The sequence below is a fragment of the Anguilla anguilla genome, chromosome 4 (assembly GCF_013347855.1).
Source record: "Anguilla anguilla isolate fAngAng1 chromosome 4, fAngAng1.pri, whole genome shotgun sequence".
Classification (NCBI taxonomy): Eukaryota; Metazoa; Chordata; class Actinopteri; order Anguilliformes; family Anguillidae; genus Anguilla; species Anguilla anguilla.
The window spans coordinates 61083620-61102540 of NC_049204.1; the positions used below are offsets into that span (position 1 = coordinate 61083620).

At 44.8% G+C, this 18921-nt stretch overlaps 1 protein-coding gene across 5 annotated transcripts; it reads right to left on the minus strand.

The window, feature by feature from the left end:
- Nucleotides 1-400: 400 nt before the first annotated feature.
- On the minus strand, nucleotides 401-18877 carry cpne3 (copine III). 5 transcript variants are annotated; one of them, XM_035413949.1, is made up of 17 exons: nucleotides 18722-18877; nucleotides 17397-17535; nucleotides 16484-16663; nucleotides 14569-14643; nucleotides 13575-13646; nucleotides 13164-13244; nucleotides 11793-11882; nucleotides 9180-9278; nucleotides 8667-8753; nucleotides 8370-8429; nucleotides 7840-7973; nucleotides 6976-7030; nucleotides 6156-6207; nucleotides 5517-5650; nucleotides 4998-5234; nucleotides 4337-4459; nucleotides 2933-3003 (listed from the first exon to the last, which is right to left on the minus strand). In XM_035413949.1, the coding sequence occupies exons 2-16, from the start codon at nucleotides 17523-17525 to the stop codon at nucleotides 4337-4339; spliced, it is 1608 nt and encodes a 535-aa protein (XP_035269840.1). In that variant the 5' UTR covers nucleotides 17526-17535; nucleotides 18722-18877; the 3' UTR covers nucleotides 2933-3003. The 5 variants fall into 5 exon arrangements, with proteins under 5 accessions (XP_035269841.1, XP_035269842.1, XP_035269839.1 ...); XM_035413950.1 differs by lacking the exon at nucleotides 4337-4459 and having other exon boundaries at nucleotides 401-3003; nucleotides 17404-17535; XM_035413951.1 differs by lacking the exon at nucleotides 4337-4459 and having other exon boundaries at nucleotides 401-3003; nucleotides 17404-17535; nucleotides 18711-18877.
- Between the last annotated feature and the right edge of the window lie 44 nt (nucleotides 18878-18921).

Consider the following 18921-nt stretch of genomic DNA (forward strand, 5'->3'; position numbering starts at 1 on the left):
TTTGCTCACCACTAATGTCAGATAACTGACTTGGCGCTCTCACGGTGTGCAAAAAGGTAGCATAAGCACACTAGCCTGGATATTGTGCAGTATACAAAAAGAATACCTGTGTACTTCTTTTGTCCAGGAATCTCTGTAAAAATAAATCTAATTGTAATACAGTATAAAGTTCTGACACGCCAGCTGAGGTTCACATTTAAGGATTTTACGTTTAAAGTAAAACCGCAAGGTTTTATGGTCTAGTTCCATGTACCATCTTAACTGAAGAATGATAAGCTCCCAATAAAAAGGCAATTGACCAACACTGCAGCAGTTTAAAAAAATGAAAAGGGCATGAGTGTTAAATTCATGTCAACATCTATGAAGGGGGGGGGAAGCAAAATGACTCAAATGATCATCGTTACGGTTATGAAATGGCATTTAATTTTTATATTCAAGCCAATCATGCCCAGATACATTAAATGTGTACTTTCAGGACTGCCATTGACACAAATATAGCCTGGCACAATGACAATGATCAAGCATCAAGCTTACAAAAAAGCAAACTTCGTTCTGTCACGCATGAACAATGGCTGACAATGACAGCCCAAAGCAGCACATTCAAACCAACATGCACGTGTGCCTTAACGTTGACTGACACGCGCTCCATTATTATACAGTGCTGCCATGGAAACAAGGACAAAATTAAAAACAATGTTGACTACGGTCATGCGGCCATGTTAGTGGCAAAAGAAAAGCAATATGAGCAACATTACACTACATGAGAATTATCCTATGGTGTGGAGTGACCTATATATAAATATATTAAATACAAATCCATATATTGGGGGTGCCAGGCATAGGATATGTACGAGTCACAAGGGATGAGCGTTATGTAAAGATCCCCAAAAACACTGGCCTCCTTTTTTTGTATTTATATCTTTCTGCAATTAGACACCTTAATGGAGTGTTGGCACTGTAGAGTGTGTTTTACACATTTAACACTGTGAACAAGTGCAGGTATAACACCCAGCCACTAACTCTGGGGGGGGCGCTAGAGCACACACATGCATCTAAACATGTGGGTGTGTGTGTGTGTGTGTGTGTATGTACTTGTTAATTTGTCAAAAGTTAATTGAAATACAAAAGAATTGAAAATGAAACTGAATAACAAGCCAATAGTTAAATGCTAAACGGAATAAGTCTGCCCTCCCCTAATCCCAGGGAAGTAAACATTGAATAGATTTCCCTCAAACTGGTGACAGACAGCAAATGGTGGACCTCTGGCAATAAGGGAGTTTGTGATGCCTCTCTCTCCCAACACTGTCTAAACTGCACCTTGACCGAAAAACAGGTGTGGGCGAAGCCACACATCCTCTGACAAAGTGACTTCGTAATCACCTCCATTCATTTCGATGGGAGCCATTTTTCGTGTGCGCAAGGCATGCTGGGATAGCTGGTGAAACAAGATAAGTGGGCGGTGCGACGGAAAAGACGGGTGCGATAACCAATCAGATTAAAGATCCCATGTGTAAACTGTCTCTGATTTCAATTTTTATTTCCCCATTCCACACAGCTTTGATAAGGAGGACTTAATTGTTGCTGTATGGGGATTTCCAAAATGGATATACATTTATGGAATACCATTTTAAAAACAGAAAACACGGCCACAAGCGGCCGATTGCGGGAGGCGAGAGCAATGCTAGGCAAACTCATCGGAGGATGTGTGGCTTCACTCCAAGTGGCGACCGCTACTTCACCTGGGAATTTTTTACGGAACCTTAAAAAAGAGAGTTGGTACGCCTAGTGTCTACCAGCCAATACAGAAGAGACGTTTTGGGCAGGTGAAGAAGTTCAAGGGAAACTAAACGCAGAAGTGCAAATAAATGAATCACACAGCAGCAAACAGGGCTGTATCTTTGGTTACTGAAACGCATCTTTGTTTGTAGTATGACTGTGGTGTAAACTGTTTCAGTCGAAGGTTGGAGTATAAACTAACGGGGGGAGAAAGGGTGAGGGTCGACCGTAAACAGCATGAGTATCCTCAAACAGCTCCATTTCTGAGTAAAAGCATATCCACCCTCATTTTCACAAAAATTGCATACGTAAAAATACATATATATACGCTAAATTTGCTTGGCACAAAGTAAGATGCTAACTAACATAACCATTAAACAAGCAGTGTTATGTAAAAGCAAATAAAAATTTTTTAGTCCTACAGTACAAATTACTGTACGTTCATAATACATTCATACAGCTAGTAATATTGATCTGATTCCAAATACTCAGTTTGCCACTATAAGCATATATTAACATAAAACAAAACATGCTAAAATATTTCCAGTTAACAGTTAGGTAAAAAAATTACAATTAAAAAAGTAAAAATTAAAAATCTGTGGTATAAAGTGTAAAAAGATAAATTTCAAACAAAACAAGCAACCAGGATGCATAACCATGATAAATTTGACACTTGTTAGTCATAAGATAATGATTGATTATAATGATTCCTGGTGGGGAGTGCAGAACTAAGGGATGCACTTGCTGAGTTTTTGATATAGGGGGCGCACTCCAGCATTGCAAGGGTCTTCTGTGTCCTCAGAAATTTTTAGATGAAGAGAAGGCTAACTGCAGCAGTTCGGTGACTGATCCACAGCGATGACAGAAAATCAGAGCTGGCCAATCGGGAGATTCAGCTTGGAGCACTTTTCTTTAAACAAGGTTTCAACCAACCAATGAGGCAGGTTAACAGGGAACTAAATTTGAGCCACCCAATGAGGTGAGTTAATAGAGAGGGACTAAATTTGAGGCAATCAATGAGGCGCATTAATGGAGAGGGTGTCCAGTAATTGCAAATCCTTTTTTCCGCCATTTCAGGTACGAGTTGAGAGCTCAGCTCTGACCTGATTGGCCAGGAGCCTTTTGGGCGGGATTGTTGGGCGGGCTCAGTTTGAGCATGTTGAAAAAGTTGACCACCTGACCTGGGATTTCAGCCAATACGGACTGAGCCAGAGCTTCCTTCGGACTCTGTGTGGAGAGAGGAGAGGAGGAGAGAGAGAGAAAGACAAATGAACAGTGGAATCTCACAGAGGGAAGAGGCGACAGACAAACAGGCGATGGGGGACGTAACCGTAGCGATGGAAACAGGCTAGCGAAGCCCTGCTCTTTTTAAAAACCCACGAAAGCACAGGAGCTACATCCTAGTGCTGAAGGCCTGCACTGCAGCGGTATGAGACGACAACGAATCGCTGAACGCCTGGTCACAGTCACCTGTGGGCGAGCGTCCAATCAGATCAGGGGTCCTTTCCAGGGAGAAGAGTTTAATGTAGGCCCAGCACAACTTCCTCAACTAGTTTACCCTTCTTTTATCTAGAGCCACAACTCCCAGAATTCCACAGTTTGGTCCCTCTAGGGGCTTGACCTGGGGGAGGAAGTGCTCCTGAGACTTCCTGAGACAGGTGCGTGTTACGGACTGCTTGGGCCTCCTCCCACTCTCAAAATTAAAACAGTTAAAAACCGGTCACTCTTACTCCTTTAGTCATTTGAAAGGTTTAAATCTGTCAGTGCTGACTCTTCAGCATTGTCAAAGTCGCATATCGAAGCAGCCACACACGTGTGCAATCACACATATATTACCGCGTGGGCAAAATAAGATGGAAGACTTTCAGACCAGACCTGGACCAATCGCATGCTTGAAATGCTGTAACTCTTCAGATGCGTAACAAAACACTGAAACTGAAATGTCTGCTAAAAGAAATGTGCGCTCATTTTTTTTTCCAGAATATCGGTGAAAATCAGTGAGTCTTACAAATCGCCAGTTGCCCGCTGGAATTTTTTACTGGTTTTTAAAGGGTTAAAGCACTTCAGCCAAAAAAATCTGACCCAAATCTTGTCCTGACGTGTGCGCTACCAGAGAAAAGAGAGAAGAGAGCAGGAGTGCACGACGAGGGACGATCCGTTTCGGGATTTCATGCCAACCCCTACTCTGCGCCAATTATTCAGTCCAAGCATTAATGTCATAATAAATCATTTGCTACAGCTTTGCATGACTGTAGCATCCAAAATAAAAACATTTTTAACGTGTTCCCATGCAGGACTGAAAGAGGAAATGAAGCCAGGTTAACTGGTTGGAAGAAAAACCCGGACATGGACCGGACTTGTCCGCGACTAGAGCCGTGCACTCCCTTGTGAAGCAGTGGTGTCTGATCCTATCCGAAAAGGGCCGGTGCAGGTTTTTGTTTTAGCCCAGCACTGCGACGCCCGATTCAACTGACAAAACAAAAAGCTGCAGCCGCAGCGGCCATTTTGGGATAAGACGGGACACTGCGGTGGAAAAGTAAAAGCGGTTTTCCCTACGTGCCTACTGAGCGGCGGGCTCGGACTCGGGCTCGCGGGGCGGTTTCAGCCGGTATAGGCTGAAGAAGGAGGACACCTGCTGCGGCAGCTCGGCCAACACGGACTGGGCCAAGGCCTGGGGGGGAGCCTGGAACGGGGACGGGATGGGGGGTGGGGGTTGGGGGGAGGGGAATGACGAATAAAGAAAGACAGACGGTCACCGGGAGGGAACGCTACATTCCAGCACATGGCTAATAGATACAGCCCCAGCTTAGGTCGGGTGATAAAGACGCAGAGTAGCGATGTGGGCAGCGGCTGCAGGGTGTGAAAATGAAACTTGGAGCACAGCTGAGTTTACATCCGTTTCAGCAGGAAGCCCATGTGACGTTAGCCGTTGCTGTAGTTACCTGCGCATGGCAACCCGGGCAACCTCATGCCGCGGTATTAGTGCAATCACAGTGGAGGGGGCGGGGCTGAGAAGCCACAGAGGGGCGGGGCCACAGCGCCTCATGAACCCGACGACACGAAACATTCCCACTGCGCCGCAGTGTCGTCACGGCGACGCAATAAAAAACGCACGCCGGGTCGACGCGGAAACGTCGTGCACTGAGAGCGCTCCGCTCACACCCCCACATCCATCTGAGCCCCGCCTCCTTCCACCAAGCCCCGCCCCCGGCTCAACTCACGTTCTGGAAGTTTCTGAAGGGCACGAACTGCACGATGTCGCGCACGGCGACTTCGCCCGTGGGCGCGCGCAGGTGCCCGTTGTCCCCGTCCAGGAACTCCATGGCGCTGAAGTCGGCCCCGCCCACCCCGACGATGATGATGGACATGGGCAGGCGGGAGGCGTTGACGATGGCGCTGCGCGTCTGATCCAGGTCGGTGATCACGCCGTCCGTGATGATGAGGAGGACAAAGTATTGCTGCGGGGGGGGGGGGAAAGGAGCTTAATAAAACCAAGAAAAAAACAACATCACTTCTACCTTTGAGCTCATAATGGATACAGTGTAAGACATGGATACTCAAATCTGACTCAAATCAGGTCATTAACTCAACCATTAGTGCTACTAATAGGCCCGACTGTCTCCCCGCCTGACTGCCTGGTAAAGGTGCTGGTGAGTGCAAAACCAGCAGTTGTCAGCCTTCAAGGACTGAAAGGATGTAGTTCACTGGAGTGGCCACACGGTGGCAGTGCAGACACTCACAGAGGCGGTGGTCTGCTGCAGCGCTTGAGTAGCGAATTGAGCCTGGTGGTTGATGATGGGGGAGAAGTTTGTGGGTCCGTAGAGCTTGACCTGGGGCAAGCACGCACGGTAGGCCTCCACCACACCCTCAATTCCTGCAGGGAGGGAGGGGGCGAGAGACAGAGAGAGAAAGCACGGGGAGAGAGAGAGAGAGAACAGGGGAGAGAGAAAAAAAGGGGAGAGAGAGCATGGAGGGAGAGAGAGACAGAGAGAGAGTGGGGAGAGAGAGTAGGGAGAGAGACAGAGAATGGAGAGAGAGAGAGAGAGATTGTAGGTCAAACAGCAGTAACACCAACAGCCCTTCACTCAAAGTAACCCCATGTCTTTATCAGAGAGATATGCGCTCATATAGATCGGTGCAGTACAATTTGTGGAGAGTGGGGGCGGACTAAAATTAAGTCACATTTTCATAACTCAAGTTAGACACGCTTTTAATATTTCAAGTGCTTAAACGAAATGAACTCAGTTACAAAATCAAGCTCTTGAGCACTCCCACGCACACTTGTACACAGCAAACGGCCCTTTTGTAACATCCCTGACACTGCAAGAACCACATTACCCAGAAGGAGTTGCGGCCGGAAGACCTGAAACATGCAGTACCTGTGCAGAAGGGGTTGCTGGGATTGAAGTTCAGAGGGAACTCGTGGGAGACCTGCAAGAAACCCAAACACCAGTGAAAGTGAGGACCGCTTCATAACACATTCTCAAACGTTTTTATTTTTAACACATTAAAGCGGCCATCCTAAATTTTTTCATATTAAATAAAAAAGCCATATTTGATACATTTTCATGATGTCATTTTCATGGCAATATTGATTCAATGTGTTCTGTAACTGGTCCTCTATATGTTATTTCCCCACTGGTCGTGTCAAGTGCGAAAATCCCGGCAAGCATTCAAGCGTGATAATGCGCACACAGGAACTTTAATGCCAAACGTGAAAGAATCCAAAAAGCGTCTTTAAAATCAGGTTTGATATGTTGCTCAATTTTACCGTCAGACCACAACGCTGGTTTCCTCTAGGCAGGGTTCTTTCCACAAAGACACGCTACCACTGGATTATCTTCTAAAAAAGCCAAGCGCTCGATGCGTTCTTAGCGATAGCTTCGTTTCGAAAGGAATTCGCGAAAACGAACCGCTGTGACCAACAGTCACCACAGGTGTCGCCAAAACCACCAAAGCTGAAAAATGAAGGGCGGCCTCTTTAAAGTTTTGGTTTGAGCACGGACGTATCAGCGGTGACACACACACAAGGAGAAAGCGGTAAACATTCTGTACCACAGGGTCACTTATTACATCGTACAGTTCCCACGCTTCGCCTCTTCTGTGCCACTTTCAGTAGTATTTCAAGTTGGAATATTACTGCCAATTCACTCAATACAGGAACCCTGTTAAAACTCATGAAATCCCGTCGAGTTTTACCTGCCATGTCGGGGGAACCTGTGCTCCAAATCCAAATGCAGGGAACATTTTGTCACTGGAAGGAGAGGGGAAAGAGAGAGAGAGAGGAGGCTGTCCTGTTAGACCCCATTCCAAACCAGCTCTGTGCCTTTTACTGTAAAGCGTTGTGTAAAGTACCTGTCACAGTCCTGTAGTGTGTTATAATGTGTAAAGTACCTGTCACAGTCCTGTAGTGTGTTATAATGTGTAAAGTACCTGTCACAGTCCTGTAGTGTTTTATAATGTGTAAAGTACCTGTCATAGTCCTGTAGTGTGTTATAATGTGTAAAGTACCTGTCACAGTCCTGTAGTGTGTTATAATGTGTAAAGTACCTGTCACAGTCCTGTAGTGTGTTATAATGTGTAAAGTACCTGTCACAGTCCTGTAGTGTGTTATAATGTGTAAAGTACCTGTCACAGTCCTGTAGTGTGTTATAATGTGTAAAGTACCTGTCACAGTCCTGTAGTGTGTTATAATGTGTAAAGTACCTGTCACAGTCCTGTAGTGTTTTATAATGTGTAAAGTACCTGTCACAGTCCTGTAGTGTGTTATAATGTGTAAAGTACCTGTCATAGTCCTGTAGTGTGTTATAATGTGTAAAGTACCTGTCATAGTCCTGTAGTGTGTTATAATGTGTAAAGTACCTGTCATAGTCCTGTAGTGTGTTATAATGTGTAAAGTACCTGTCATAGTCCTGTAGTGTGTTATAATGTGTAAAGTACCTGTCATAGTCCTGTACAGAGTGCTATAATGAGTACAGTACCTGTAATAGTCATGTACAGAGTGTTATAATGAGTACAGTACCTGTCATAGTCCTGTACAGAGGGTTATAATGAGCACAGTACCTGTCATAGTCCTGTATCACCTGTCCGACTGACCAGATGGCAGTGAGGTACTCATTCACCCCATTGGGACTGATGTAGTGCAGAGAGTCAGGTGACCGCGGGTCCCCGTTTGAGCCTGTGAAGTCCACCCCCACCTGCAAGAGACAGAGAGAGAGAAAGAGAGAGAGAGAGAGAGAGGGAGAGAGAGAGAGAGAGAGAGAGAGAGAGAGAAAGAGAGAGAGAGGGAGAGAGAGAGAGAGAGAGAGAGAGCTATATTTATTTAAAAAAACTCTAACATTATTTAGTGACACACAGCTTACACTATTTTTTACATACAATCAATTTATATAGCTGGATATTTAGTGAATGTTGACATTAACTATTCAAGGGTACAACAGCTGTACCCCAACTGAGAATGGAACTGCAACCCTGCTGTCGCATGCCCAGGTCCCTAACCACTATGCCCGTGTGACACTAGAAGAATGAGCGTCATTCCATGCTAAATGTACAACGCTAACGAGCTTTAGCACGGTACTGAGAACTGGACTCACAGTGAAGTTGATTTGGCATCCGCCCATTATGTAGTCCAGGAAAGTGTACTCCTTCACCACCTGAGGGAGGGAGCGGGGAGCTGTCAGAGCAGTCTCTCACACACAAACACATGCCCACGAAAACAGACACAAACACACGCATGTACACACACACGCTCACAAAAAAAAAACACACGCTCACACACACACACACATATTTGACTAGTGTGAGGTGAGGTGTTTGACTCTGACATCATGCTAAATCTCTCCAAACATCCAGAACTCTTCCGTAACATCCACCTACAAGCCGAGCGTTACCTGGCATAGCTTCACGCTGACCACGCCCGAGTTTTTGTAATTCTTCTTCTTCTGCTTCTTCTTGCTGTTCACACACTCAAACTCAGCCTGGGGGTGGGGTGGGGTGGGGTTGGTGGGGGAAGGAGGGGGATGAGTCAGGCTTTATTGTAAAGATTCAATGTAGGAAAAAGGCAGGTTCACGCTACATACATTTTCAGGGCAGGCTGATAACAATGTGCTTAAAAGTAATACTATGGTTGAGACATGGCTAAGCTGTGCAGAGCTTACAGTCACTAACGTGCAGTAAATAGCACAAAGTGAGTAGCACCCAAACACAGTGGCTAGCCATCAGCCACTAAAACATCAGACACGGTAGCTAAGGCACTGTAACTAACATAACACCGCTAACAGTAACTAAGACACTGCAGCTAACATACCAACGTTAACAGTAACTAACACACTACTACTAACAGTAACTAAGACTTGGCAGCTTAGCTGTAACTAACGGACAGGGGTTTGTGGGCTCGGACTCACTGGCGAGCCATGCTTGGCTTCCTGTAGGCGCGTCATGTTGGTCTCGAAGTTCCCGATGAGGTCATGTGACCCGTCGTTGTCGTAGTCATAACACTCCACCTGTAGCACAGCGCAACACAACACGCTGCAGGAGTGCTCTCACCAGCAGGGTGGTCTACACCTGGGAGCCACACAGCTCCCAAAACACACAGGGCAGGTTAACCACACAGAGGCTAACACACACGCACACACACACGCACATGCACACACACACACTTAAAAGCTAGCTGACCCACTGAAGGCATTGAAATCTGAATGCACAAAGGCATGCATGCATGCAGTCACATACACACACACACACACACAGATATACACATGCATAGGCTACAAAAAAATCCTGGCAAAACTGACATGCAGCAAAGGATGATGGGTACAGGAACTGGGCCCATCATCGGCCCACCTGATTGGCTGCAGTCATTCCCCACCATGTGACATCCGAGCGGCTGCCACCTTCAATGAAAACTCGCGTTTACAAGCTTAGTACCCCATCTTCTGAACCAAAATAACCCCCAACACTGGGTTTCATTCTCAGTACCCTGGCTTCTCTGCAGCCATTTGCAGTGATGATACATTATTGTAAATTGCACGCTCACAAAACAGTAGGGATGTAGCCATACATCGATCTGGATCAATGCATCGGTTTAAAGAGCAACAATTTGATCAAATCGATACAGCATGCAAAAATCGCCCCGCATCGTTGTGAATCATAACAAACCGTTTATTTAAATGACCGGTTTGCTCTCTAGCAACACTGGCGACATCACAGTTTACTCTTACTTCATCTCTGACTTAACCTCATCATCACTTAGAAGGAAAAATGACACTGGCCTGTAAAAAACATGACATCAATAAAGTTTTGCACCCTAAACCTCATTTTGGTCGTATGCGTACGTAGCTGGATCATATATATTGATCAACGGCAAATATCACAAGGTTTACACCTCTACACAACAGTACATCGGGCATATGAAACTCAGGTTAAGGAGTTCACTCATGAGCACAGTGGCAAAGCCTCTCCTGGGATGTGAACTTGCAGCCTACCAGCTACAAACCCGGGTCCTTCACCAGTAAACCACACTAGTCAGTCACTCGGGGAAACGGTGAGCTAGAACAGGCATCTGGAGAGGGGGGGCGGTTTGACCTTCTCCCTCTGCGGTGTGCCTGGGGGGGCGGAGCCACGGAGAGAAACTCACGGAAAGTCCCTCTAGCAGGGGGGGTGAGAGGGGGAGGGTGGTCTCCTAATATGGTACAGCCAGTAAAAGCTGAGAATGGCTGATCATTAAGCCAACCCCCTCCCCCTTTCGTTCCCCAGCGATCTACTGCATAACGTCCACGCACTTATCTACCGTCACACACACATGCGCGCGCGCGCACACACCGCCACTTCCCCAGAAAACACCAGCCACTCAGTCAGTCCACACAAGAGCTATTTGAACCAACAACAACAAATTTACGATTACGAATTGGCATTTAGCAGACGCAGAGCGACTCATAAAGCAAAAGACCATATAAAAAAAATATTTTAAAAATGCATTGTGTTGTGAAAGCAGAATGATGGCAGTATCATTTAGGATCCTTTTGTCCTGAACCAATAAAAAGATTTTACTCTTCACAACGGAATGCGATTGGTTAAAATTAGTGAGTTACTGATACTGTAGCGCATGGTAGCTACACCAATTATTGGTGTCATGATAAGGCTCCTCATTCTGCCATCACTAGGATTAAGTCTACAGCTATCACTTCTTTAAAGTCAGAAAAGCCTTAATTACAGAGTTGAAAAGCACACCTTACTGCATGAGGCAAGCACCGTGTGGTGTTAAATCTGTACATCAGAGCATCTGCAATAGACACCAAATACAGACAAGAAAACACACCCAAGCCAATCTACACATTAGAGAGAAAAAGCCAAAACAAACTGGTGCTATAGCCTCCTTACAGATTAGCCAGTAAGACAAAGACAATTATTCTCCCAAAGCAGAGGGCTTTATAGTATTAAAATTATATTAAAGGCAGAACAGTTGACCCCAAGTGGCAACACGGTAGCCACGGCAACATAACAACCCCGGAACGACCCCATTCCACTCCACTTTGCAGCGGCTGTCGGTGAACTGGCTGACTACACACCTCCGTTTGGCCTGGCACTCTCGGACATTCAATTAAGGTTCGCTTATTTAGTAAAAAATGATGCATCAGAAGAATTTGTCTCCCTGCGGCAAACGCTCCGAGCTGGCTGATTTTCTCACCTGACTGGCTACTCAGAAATTCTGGGATCTCCGCCACATCTTAAAGGGGCAGTTCACCCGAAAATGGAATTAAAATTACCGGGACAAAACTACCGGGGCGGACTTTCAGCCCTGTGACACGGCACCAGAAACTGCTTAAATGGGACCCTGCTGTGTGTTAAAACAGAAAACAGGGAAGCAATGCAGGGTCTGAGCATCTTGCCTGTCCACTGAATCACAGCTTATACTGAACTCAGTGGGGATGTATGGAGACCCTAAAGACAGAGGACGCCCCTCCGGAAGCATTGGGGGGGGTGGGGGGGAGGGGGGTGGGGTGTAGTTGGGGACCCACCTTAATGGGCTTGTCCATGTCGCCCCCACAGAGGGACTGCAGCGGGATCCTGAAAGGCTTCCAGGTGGGGTTCAGGTTGTTATTCACCACCTGCAAGAGGAGGAGAAGGATGTCTCCTGTTCCAATATCAGGTCCAGCCAATCACTACGGACTGGGGGGGGGGGGGGGGAAACAATCACATGGCCATGGCGGACAACCAATCGCTGGACAAACAAATTACTGGGCCCTGGTGGAGACCCAATCACTCTGGACCCGTAGAAAACAAATTATTGTGCGTGAGTGTACATCCAATCATTGGGCACTCACGGAAAACCAATTATTGTGCTCAAGTGAATACAGACAGTGCTCAGTTTGGCCTGTCATTCACTTAATTAGAACTCACTAGGCCCTTCTCCCCTGAGGGATGGAAACACTGACGCTCTCCATTTTAACTGACATACACACCCCCACCCCCCCACCCAGAACTATATGACACAATGCCCCTGATTTCCCCAGCCGTCCTATATTTCGCTGTATGTACAGGAAATTAGCTGTGAGGAAGTTATGCCATTTCAGCCGCAGGGACGGGTTTCCTAGCTTCAACAAGCTCAGACGGCACGTTTTAGTCTGTGCGTGTGTGCGTGCGTGTGTGTGCGTAAGTGTTTGTGTGCACACGTGTGTGTGTGTGTGTATACATTTCAAAGCATAGAGAAATATGCTGAACAACATTTCCATTATTAACCCTTTATTTAACCTAGAGATACCATGAGATAAATTACTTTTCCAATGGAGACCTGGCCAAGATTATATATATAAATATATATATATATATATACACACACACACACACACACACATAATATATTGGCTATAAAACATAGAGGAAAACGTTAATGACCAAGTCATATGCAACATTACAATGACCCAGAGTAAAATTGCACCAGGTCGATTCATTCCACCCCACATACCACAGCCCCTTACAATCGAAGCAATCGCAACTCTTCAGTCACAGTACTGTGAACAGGACATAGAGAATACCAGAGCCTTCAGACCAATGCTTTTCTCTCCGAGTCATTCCACACCCAGGGCGCTGAAGCAAACTGAATGACATCAGAACATGATGAAGCCCCTTGATAACTGTAATCTTTGATAAAAATGAGATTATGGGTGTGGGAAGTCAAACCAAGAGTTCATTCACAGATTAAAAATGCAATATGCAGCTCACCATTTAAAAAAGAACACAGATGTGGAGACGAATACAGTCAGGAACCCTTAAGGCAGAGGGGGCAGCGTAAACAGTACAATAAGGCCCCATAATCAACAACAGGCACCAGGGCGTTTGCTGCATAACAATAACCTATCTAAGCACTTCACAGATGGGCGTGGTCATACCTCTGTCCTGTGGGCAAGCTGCCATCCTGTCTCTGTCTGCTTGTAGAACTCCAGATATGGGTCAGACTTCCCAAAAAAGTCCTGAGGAACACATTTAGCTTTTAGATTTTAAAAGCTGCCACTCTCCCCATAGCCTCCCTCCCTCACAGACACAAGCACACACGCACTCACATACTCACACACACACACTCTCTCTCTCTCTCACATACACACACACACAGTACTTCATTAATTAAGCATGAAGTAGCAACAAAAACCAGCAGAATGCAGCTAATCCAGCACCAGGATTTATCAAAATGAAAATCAGACTTCAGTGTCCATCAGATTTAAAGGAAAGATTGACTTGAAGTGGATAAAGGGTGCCTGTGCTCTTGCGTTCATACTGTCTGCTTCCGGATAATTCCGCCTCACCTTATTGTCCAATTTCCTCGCCTCCACCTCAAAATTCGCCACCCTGTTGTCCTTTATTTCCTCAGCACAGATCTAAAAATGAAGGGAAAGTGAAAGACGTGGGAAAAAAGGAAGGCATACAAAGAAGCAGAAACCATTGCAAGAAATACTGAACCAAATCCGTTTAACATGTAGCTTTAAAGACACGATGAAAGGAGTTCTGCATATTACTCTAATTCTGTTCTTTCTGGAAGTTAATGTTTTACTAAATATTAAAAGTACTATCATTCATTAACATCATAAATCTGACACTGAGAAATTAGTGAAGTTGGCGAATGGAAAAAAAAGAAAAGAAAAGCACTTGTAACAAGTTCCTTGGGAGTGAAAGCAAAAAAAAATGGGGGGGGGGGTGGGTGGTGGAAACCAAAGTTTAAAAAATGTGGTGCGACTGAGAAACCACAAGCCGCAGATAAAGCACATGGTCACACAATGCAGGGGTGTGACAATTACATTTCAGTACAGGCATTTAGCAGCTCTAATCCACAGCGACTTACACAGCATGTAGTAATAATGCCCATGATTTTTAATGAGATGTCGGATGTCAGGTGATCACATAATTGTGGCCATGTAAAGTACGTCAAATGCACCACAGCCAGGTCATCCTCTGTTTACATGCTAACTGCACAGACCATTCTCCGTACTGAAAATAAACAACACGTCTGCGTTTGGAATTGATCAGTCAAAGTCTGCAGACGAAGGGTTGTAACACACTTTCCTGTCAGGTTCTCAGATGTCTGGCTGGGCTTCCAACCCAAAAGCACTTTTACAGTTTATGAAATGGGGTTTCTGAATGCATTAGACACGGTGTTTCGGAATGCCCTACGCATAGTGCAACTGAATGGGCTAGATTAACTTTACACCCCAGCTCTGTGTAAGAGTAATCTAGCTGTACAGATTCTTTTTATTTGGGGGGGGGGGGGGGGGGGTAACATCTTAAGCCTGCGATTGTACTCACTGTGATGGTGCCTTTCCCCGCAGGTTTCTTGTTCTTCAGAACCAGGGGTCGGGTTAGCTTCCTAGTGGACACAACCTGAAACAATGTCCGGAAAAAAAAGAGTCCGTTTCATAGTTCAACAACAATTAACCCAACAAGTCAAACTGCGAGTAGAACCGTGGCTGCTCAGAGGATCAAAGACATTAAAAGTCGAAGGGTAGCAAGGTGCTGTTTGACCAATCAGAGCCCTCCTTTTTTTCTATTACTGAGCAACATGGCAATACAATAAATGCTTTTAAATGTTCTTCACTGAGCATTCTAACGCTGATGTAACAATCACTGCTGGTAATTCAAAGCTCTAGCAGGGCAGAAATTTGACTTGTTGAAAAGGTGCCATGCTATGAGTGTCACGTTGAAAGTCACTGAGCTCTTCAGCACGACCCATTCTACCGCCAACATTTGTCAACGGAGATTGCGTGGCTGTATGCTTGATTCATTGCACCTGTTAGCAACGGGAGTGGCTGAAACTGCCGAAACCACTAATTAGAATGGGTGTCCACATACTTTTGGAAACGTAGTGCACGTGGTTAGAATGTTCTTCACTGAGCATTCTAATGCTGATGTAACAATCCCTGCTGGTAGTGTTGTTTCTACATTTAAATCCATGCTGATTAAGCTTAGTGTGAATATTAAAGACATATTGAGACATTAGGATGAGGCTGAAATAAATGACTTCTCTGCTCCATATCAGTGAAAGTGAAAGTGAAAGCATTTCAAAGCATTCGAGAGAGGATGAAACCTGGAGTATCAGGTTACAAATGTTGCCTCAGCCCTGTTACAGTAGTTCTCTGCTTTCAATACATGCAATCAGAGCAACAGGGTGAGACACCATGTTCACACACACACACAGACAGACAGTGAGACAGCATGCACGCACGCATGCGTACACACAGAGAGACACCATGTTCACACACACACACACACACACACACACACACACACACACACACTGAGCGACAGGGTGGGACACCATGTTCACACACAGACAGACAGAGCAACAGGGTGAGACACCACGCGCACACACAGAGCGACACCATGTTCACACACACACACACACACACTGAGCGACAGGGTGGGATACCATGTACACACACTCTCTATATACAGGGTATGAAAATTAACAGGTAACCAACCAGGCAATATTATATTGTAAAAGAGGTTGATAAAATGTTGAAAATGGCTGGTGATTTTTAGAATCCACAAGCCACTCTCTGTCGGGTTATCTGTATCTGGACATCTTTGCTAGCTAGCTCTGCGGTCACACCCACCCCTCCCCACACAGAAAAGAGCGCCACACCCGGGACCATGGTAAACCCAATTTAAAATAACAAATGCGGGTAAAGGTGCACAAATTCAGCAAAAGTGCATACAGACAGAGGGCATAGATATGAGAATGGTTATTTTATAATAGCCTACTTCCAAGGTAAAAATCCTGCATAGTATGCCTTTTAAAGCTATTTTAGAACTGTATCTGTATGGAGCAATAACTGAGCAGCAGTCCTCGTTCTCTGAAGGACCAGCATTGGCTCAATGCTGTGACACTTCCTGTGCTTGAAGACCTGTGTTGACAACCTTGTTCCAGATCAAAGACAAATCGGCATTTTGCAACTCCCAATACAAATCATAGCTATCACCTAGAACTGAAATATTAAATCCACAAACAGTCACATTTACATATGATCATGCCTCAACCATGTGCATGCTTATTTTGTGTGTGTGTGTGTGTCAGTGGGGAAACATACGTGAAATGGGTTACATAACACTTTAACAGATGAGTGGTGAGGAAGTGCCGTTTGCCAAAGTCTGGCCAAAGGTCGAATGGGATGAGGACCCACACTTGACTGCCCCTCCTTCGCCTGAGTAAAAATGATCTCACCTGTCCCAGGGTGCACTCCAGCTCCCCCAGGAAGTCGTCATCGCCGAGGTCGATCGTCTTGTTGTCGATGTCATACACCGCGAACTTCAGCTTCTGCATCAGCTCGAAGTAGTAATCGATGAGGAATTTCTTGGCGAACTTTGGCGCAAGACAATTCTGGACCCTCTCAGTGCGACCCACCTGTAAAACACAGAGTATTTGATTACTTCTTTAATTACGATCACTTATATTCCAACGCAGCAGAATTCACACACAAACACAGACCTCGAACTACATTCAAATTTTCCCCACAGGCCTGGAAGCATGTTTCGCAGTTCTCCCTCTCCACCTCAGCTGATGTTTGGACACAAACAAAATGGCTACAGCACACATCACTGGAAAGTGTTTGTGGTGAGATAATACAGCGTTTCCCAACCGGTGTGCCGCGGCACTCTGGCGTGCCGTCAGGCGAGGTCAGGTGTGCCGTGTGAAAAATCCTTTAAAAAAAATTTTAATATTCAAATTAATTTAAAAAACTTAAATGAACAAATCCCATCCACAAAATTCCAAAATAAATGTCATTAAAATGCATATCGCTTAATTAAAACCCCAAAAGAACATTTAGGCCTACTGTTGGCACGTGTGGAAGGGGGCTACAGGGTGTTTATTTTTTGTGCTTATGAGAGTGGTGTGCCATGATATTCTGTAAATTTGGAAAGTGTGCTGTGGAAGGAAAAAGGTTGGAAAACGCTGAGATAAAAGATAGCAGAATATGTGTTACTATTATTAACATTAAGCACAGATCTGGAACTACTTGCCCCCGCTCACACACAGACCTAGAACTACATTCACCCTATCAGACACATGCAGAGAACTATATTCACCCTCTCATACACAAACCTAGAACCACATTCATCTTATGAATGACACAGACCTCGTACCACTGGTCTGAAGCATTGCTCATCAGGAGGACACATAATGGGTCGGACTTGGAGCCCACATCCTTGTCCAGGAGGTTCTCACAGGACACCGTCAGCTCCACCTTGGTCACACACTGAGCCATCAGAGCTTAACTGAAAAAGGTAACACCAAGGTCATGCTAATTACTTTTAAAGCTATAAAAAAATCTTTATTATAAAAATAACAATGATAATAATTATTATATAATAAGAGATATCATATAAGGACATAAAATGACTTAAATGACTATCACCAGGATATAATAACAAAAACTAACACGCCATGTCCGTTATGATTATCACACAATTAAGCTCAATCAGTTCATTGGCTGAAAAAAATCTTGATTCATGACCGTGGGATTCGCGGGAAGAAGTCAATTTGCCAGTTCGCTATGAACACGAAGACATTCTGGCAATTCACATTCAAAGAATGCGGTTGTACGTATTCGTTACTCTTCATGGGAAAACTAGCTGGATAGTGTGTATTTAGGATTACACGTTATGCATGGTTTATTCATTTTCAACTAACTTTTCATATGCCAAACCAGGGAGGCAGCTAAAGTAGATTAACACCACAAAAACTGTAGTTTATTTTCTATTTATGCAAATGTCAATCAGCTGGACCAGGAAATGTTACTTTTGCTCATTGCTCCAGCTAACGTCAGCTCATTATATAGCTTTTTCCGACAACGTATATTTCCAGACTGTTATGAGCTACAGTAGCATAAAGATACGGACAGCAAGTTTATTTTATTTTTACTGATGTTGGCCTATCGTTATGTTGTGCAAGATATACGTTGTTCTGTTGTGTCCGACCGAAGCTTTTTTGTGTCTTTTAACTGCAGTCGCCACATCCTGAAGTTTAGCAATCGAATTAGCCAGTTAACGTTTTTAACAAGTCGCATATAAAAATGCAATGCTTAACAAACTTACGTCATAACATAAGTTTGTTGTCAGGCTCTGGCAGATGTAACGTAGGTTTACCAACTTAAATTTATTTTAATATACGTTAAAACACTTGCTGGATGTATGGACGCCTTATATCCAACAAAAACACAAATCTAGTCCTGCATAACTCCGTAATCAAAAACCATGCCCTTAAAGTGACCCTATTAAACAGCCTCGGTAAATCTGTGAATGGACCAACCATGCTAACTTTAGCGTCTAGCTAACCAGACTGCACCGCTAGTTTTTAAGATTATAAGACCCACAACACTAAAATGTATACATTATTTATATACATATGGTAAGCAAAAGTATGTCCACAGATTAACAGAGTAAATACGTACATTTTACTTACCAATCTAAACAAATTTAGGGAAAGTAAATCCAAACAGCACGACACCCAAAGCAAGCAGGCAACTCCCAGGCTCTACGTAGACTGGCGTACAGGGTGATTACAGCTGCGCTGCGCAGCCAAACTAGCTCACCTCTGCGTTCTAGCCATGACGACACACAAACACACTAGGTGAAATACGCATGTCTATGGTGTGACCCACC

Excerpts from the sequence above, each read along its gene's own strand:
- cpne3 (XM_035413948.1), bottom strand. The coding sequence starts at position 17,525 with ATGGCTCAGTGTGTGACCAAGGTGGAGCTGACGGTGTCCTGTGAGAAC. Across the intron at positions 8,430-8,666 it reads TCAGCGTGAAGCTATGCCAG|GTGGTGAAGGAGTACACTTT; the intron begins GTAACGCTCGGC and ends TCCCTCCCTCAG. Across the intron at positions 7,031-7,839 it reads GTGATACAGGACTATGACAG|TGACAAAATGTTCCCTGCAT; the intron begins GTACTGTGCTCA and ends CTCTCCTTCCAG.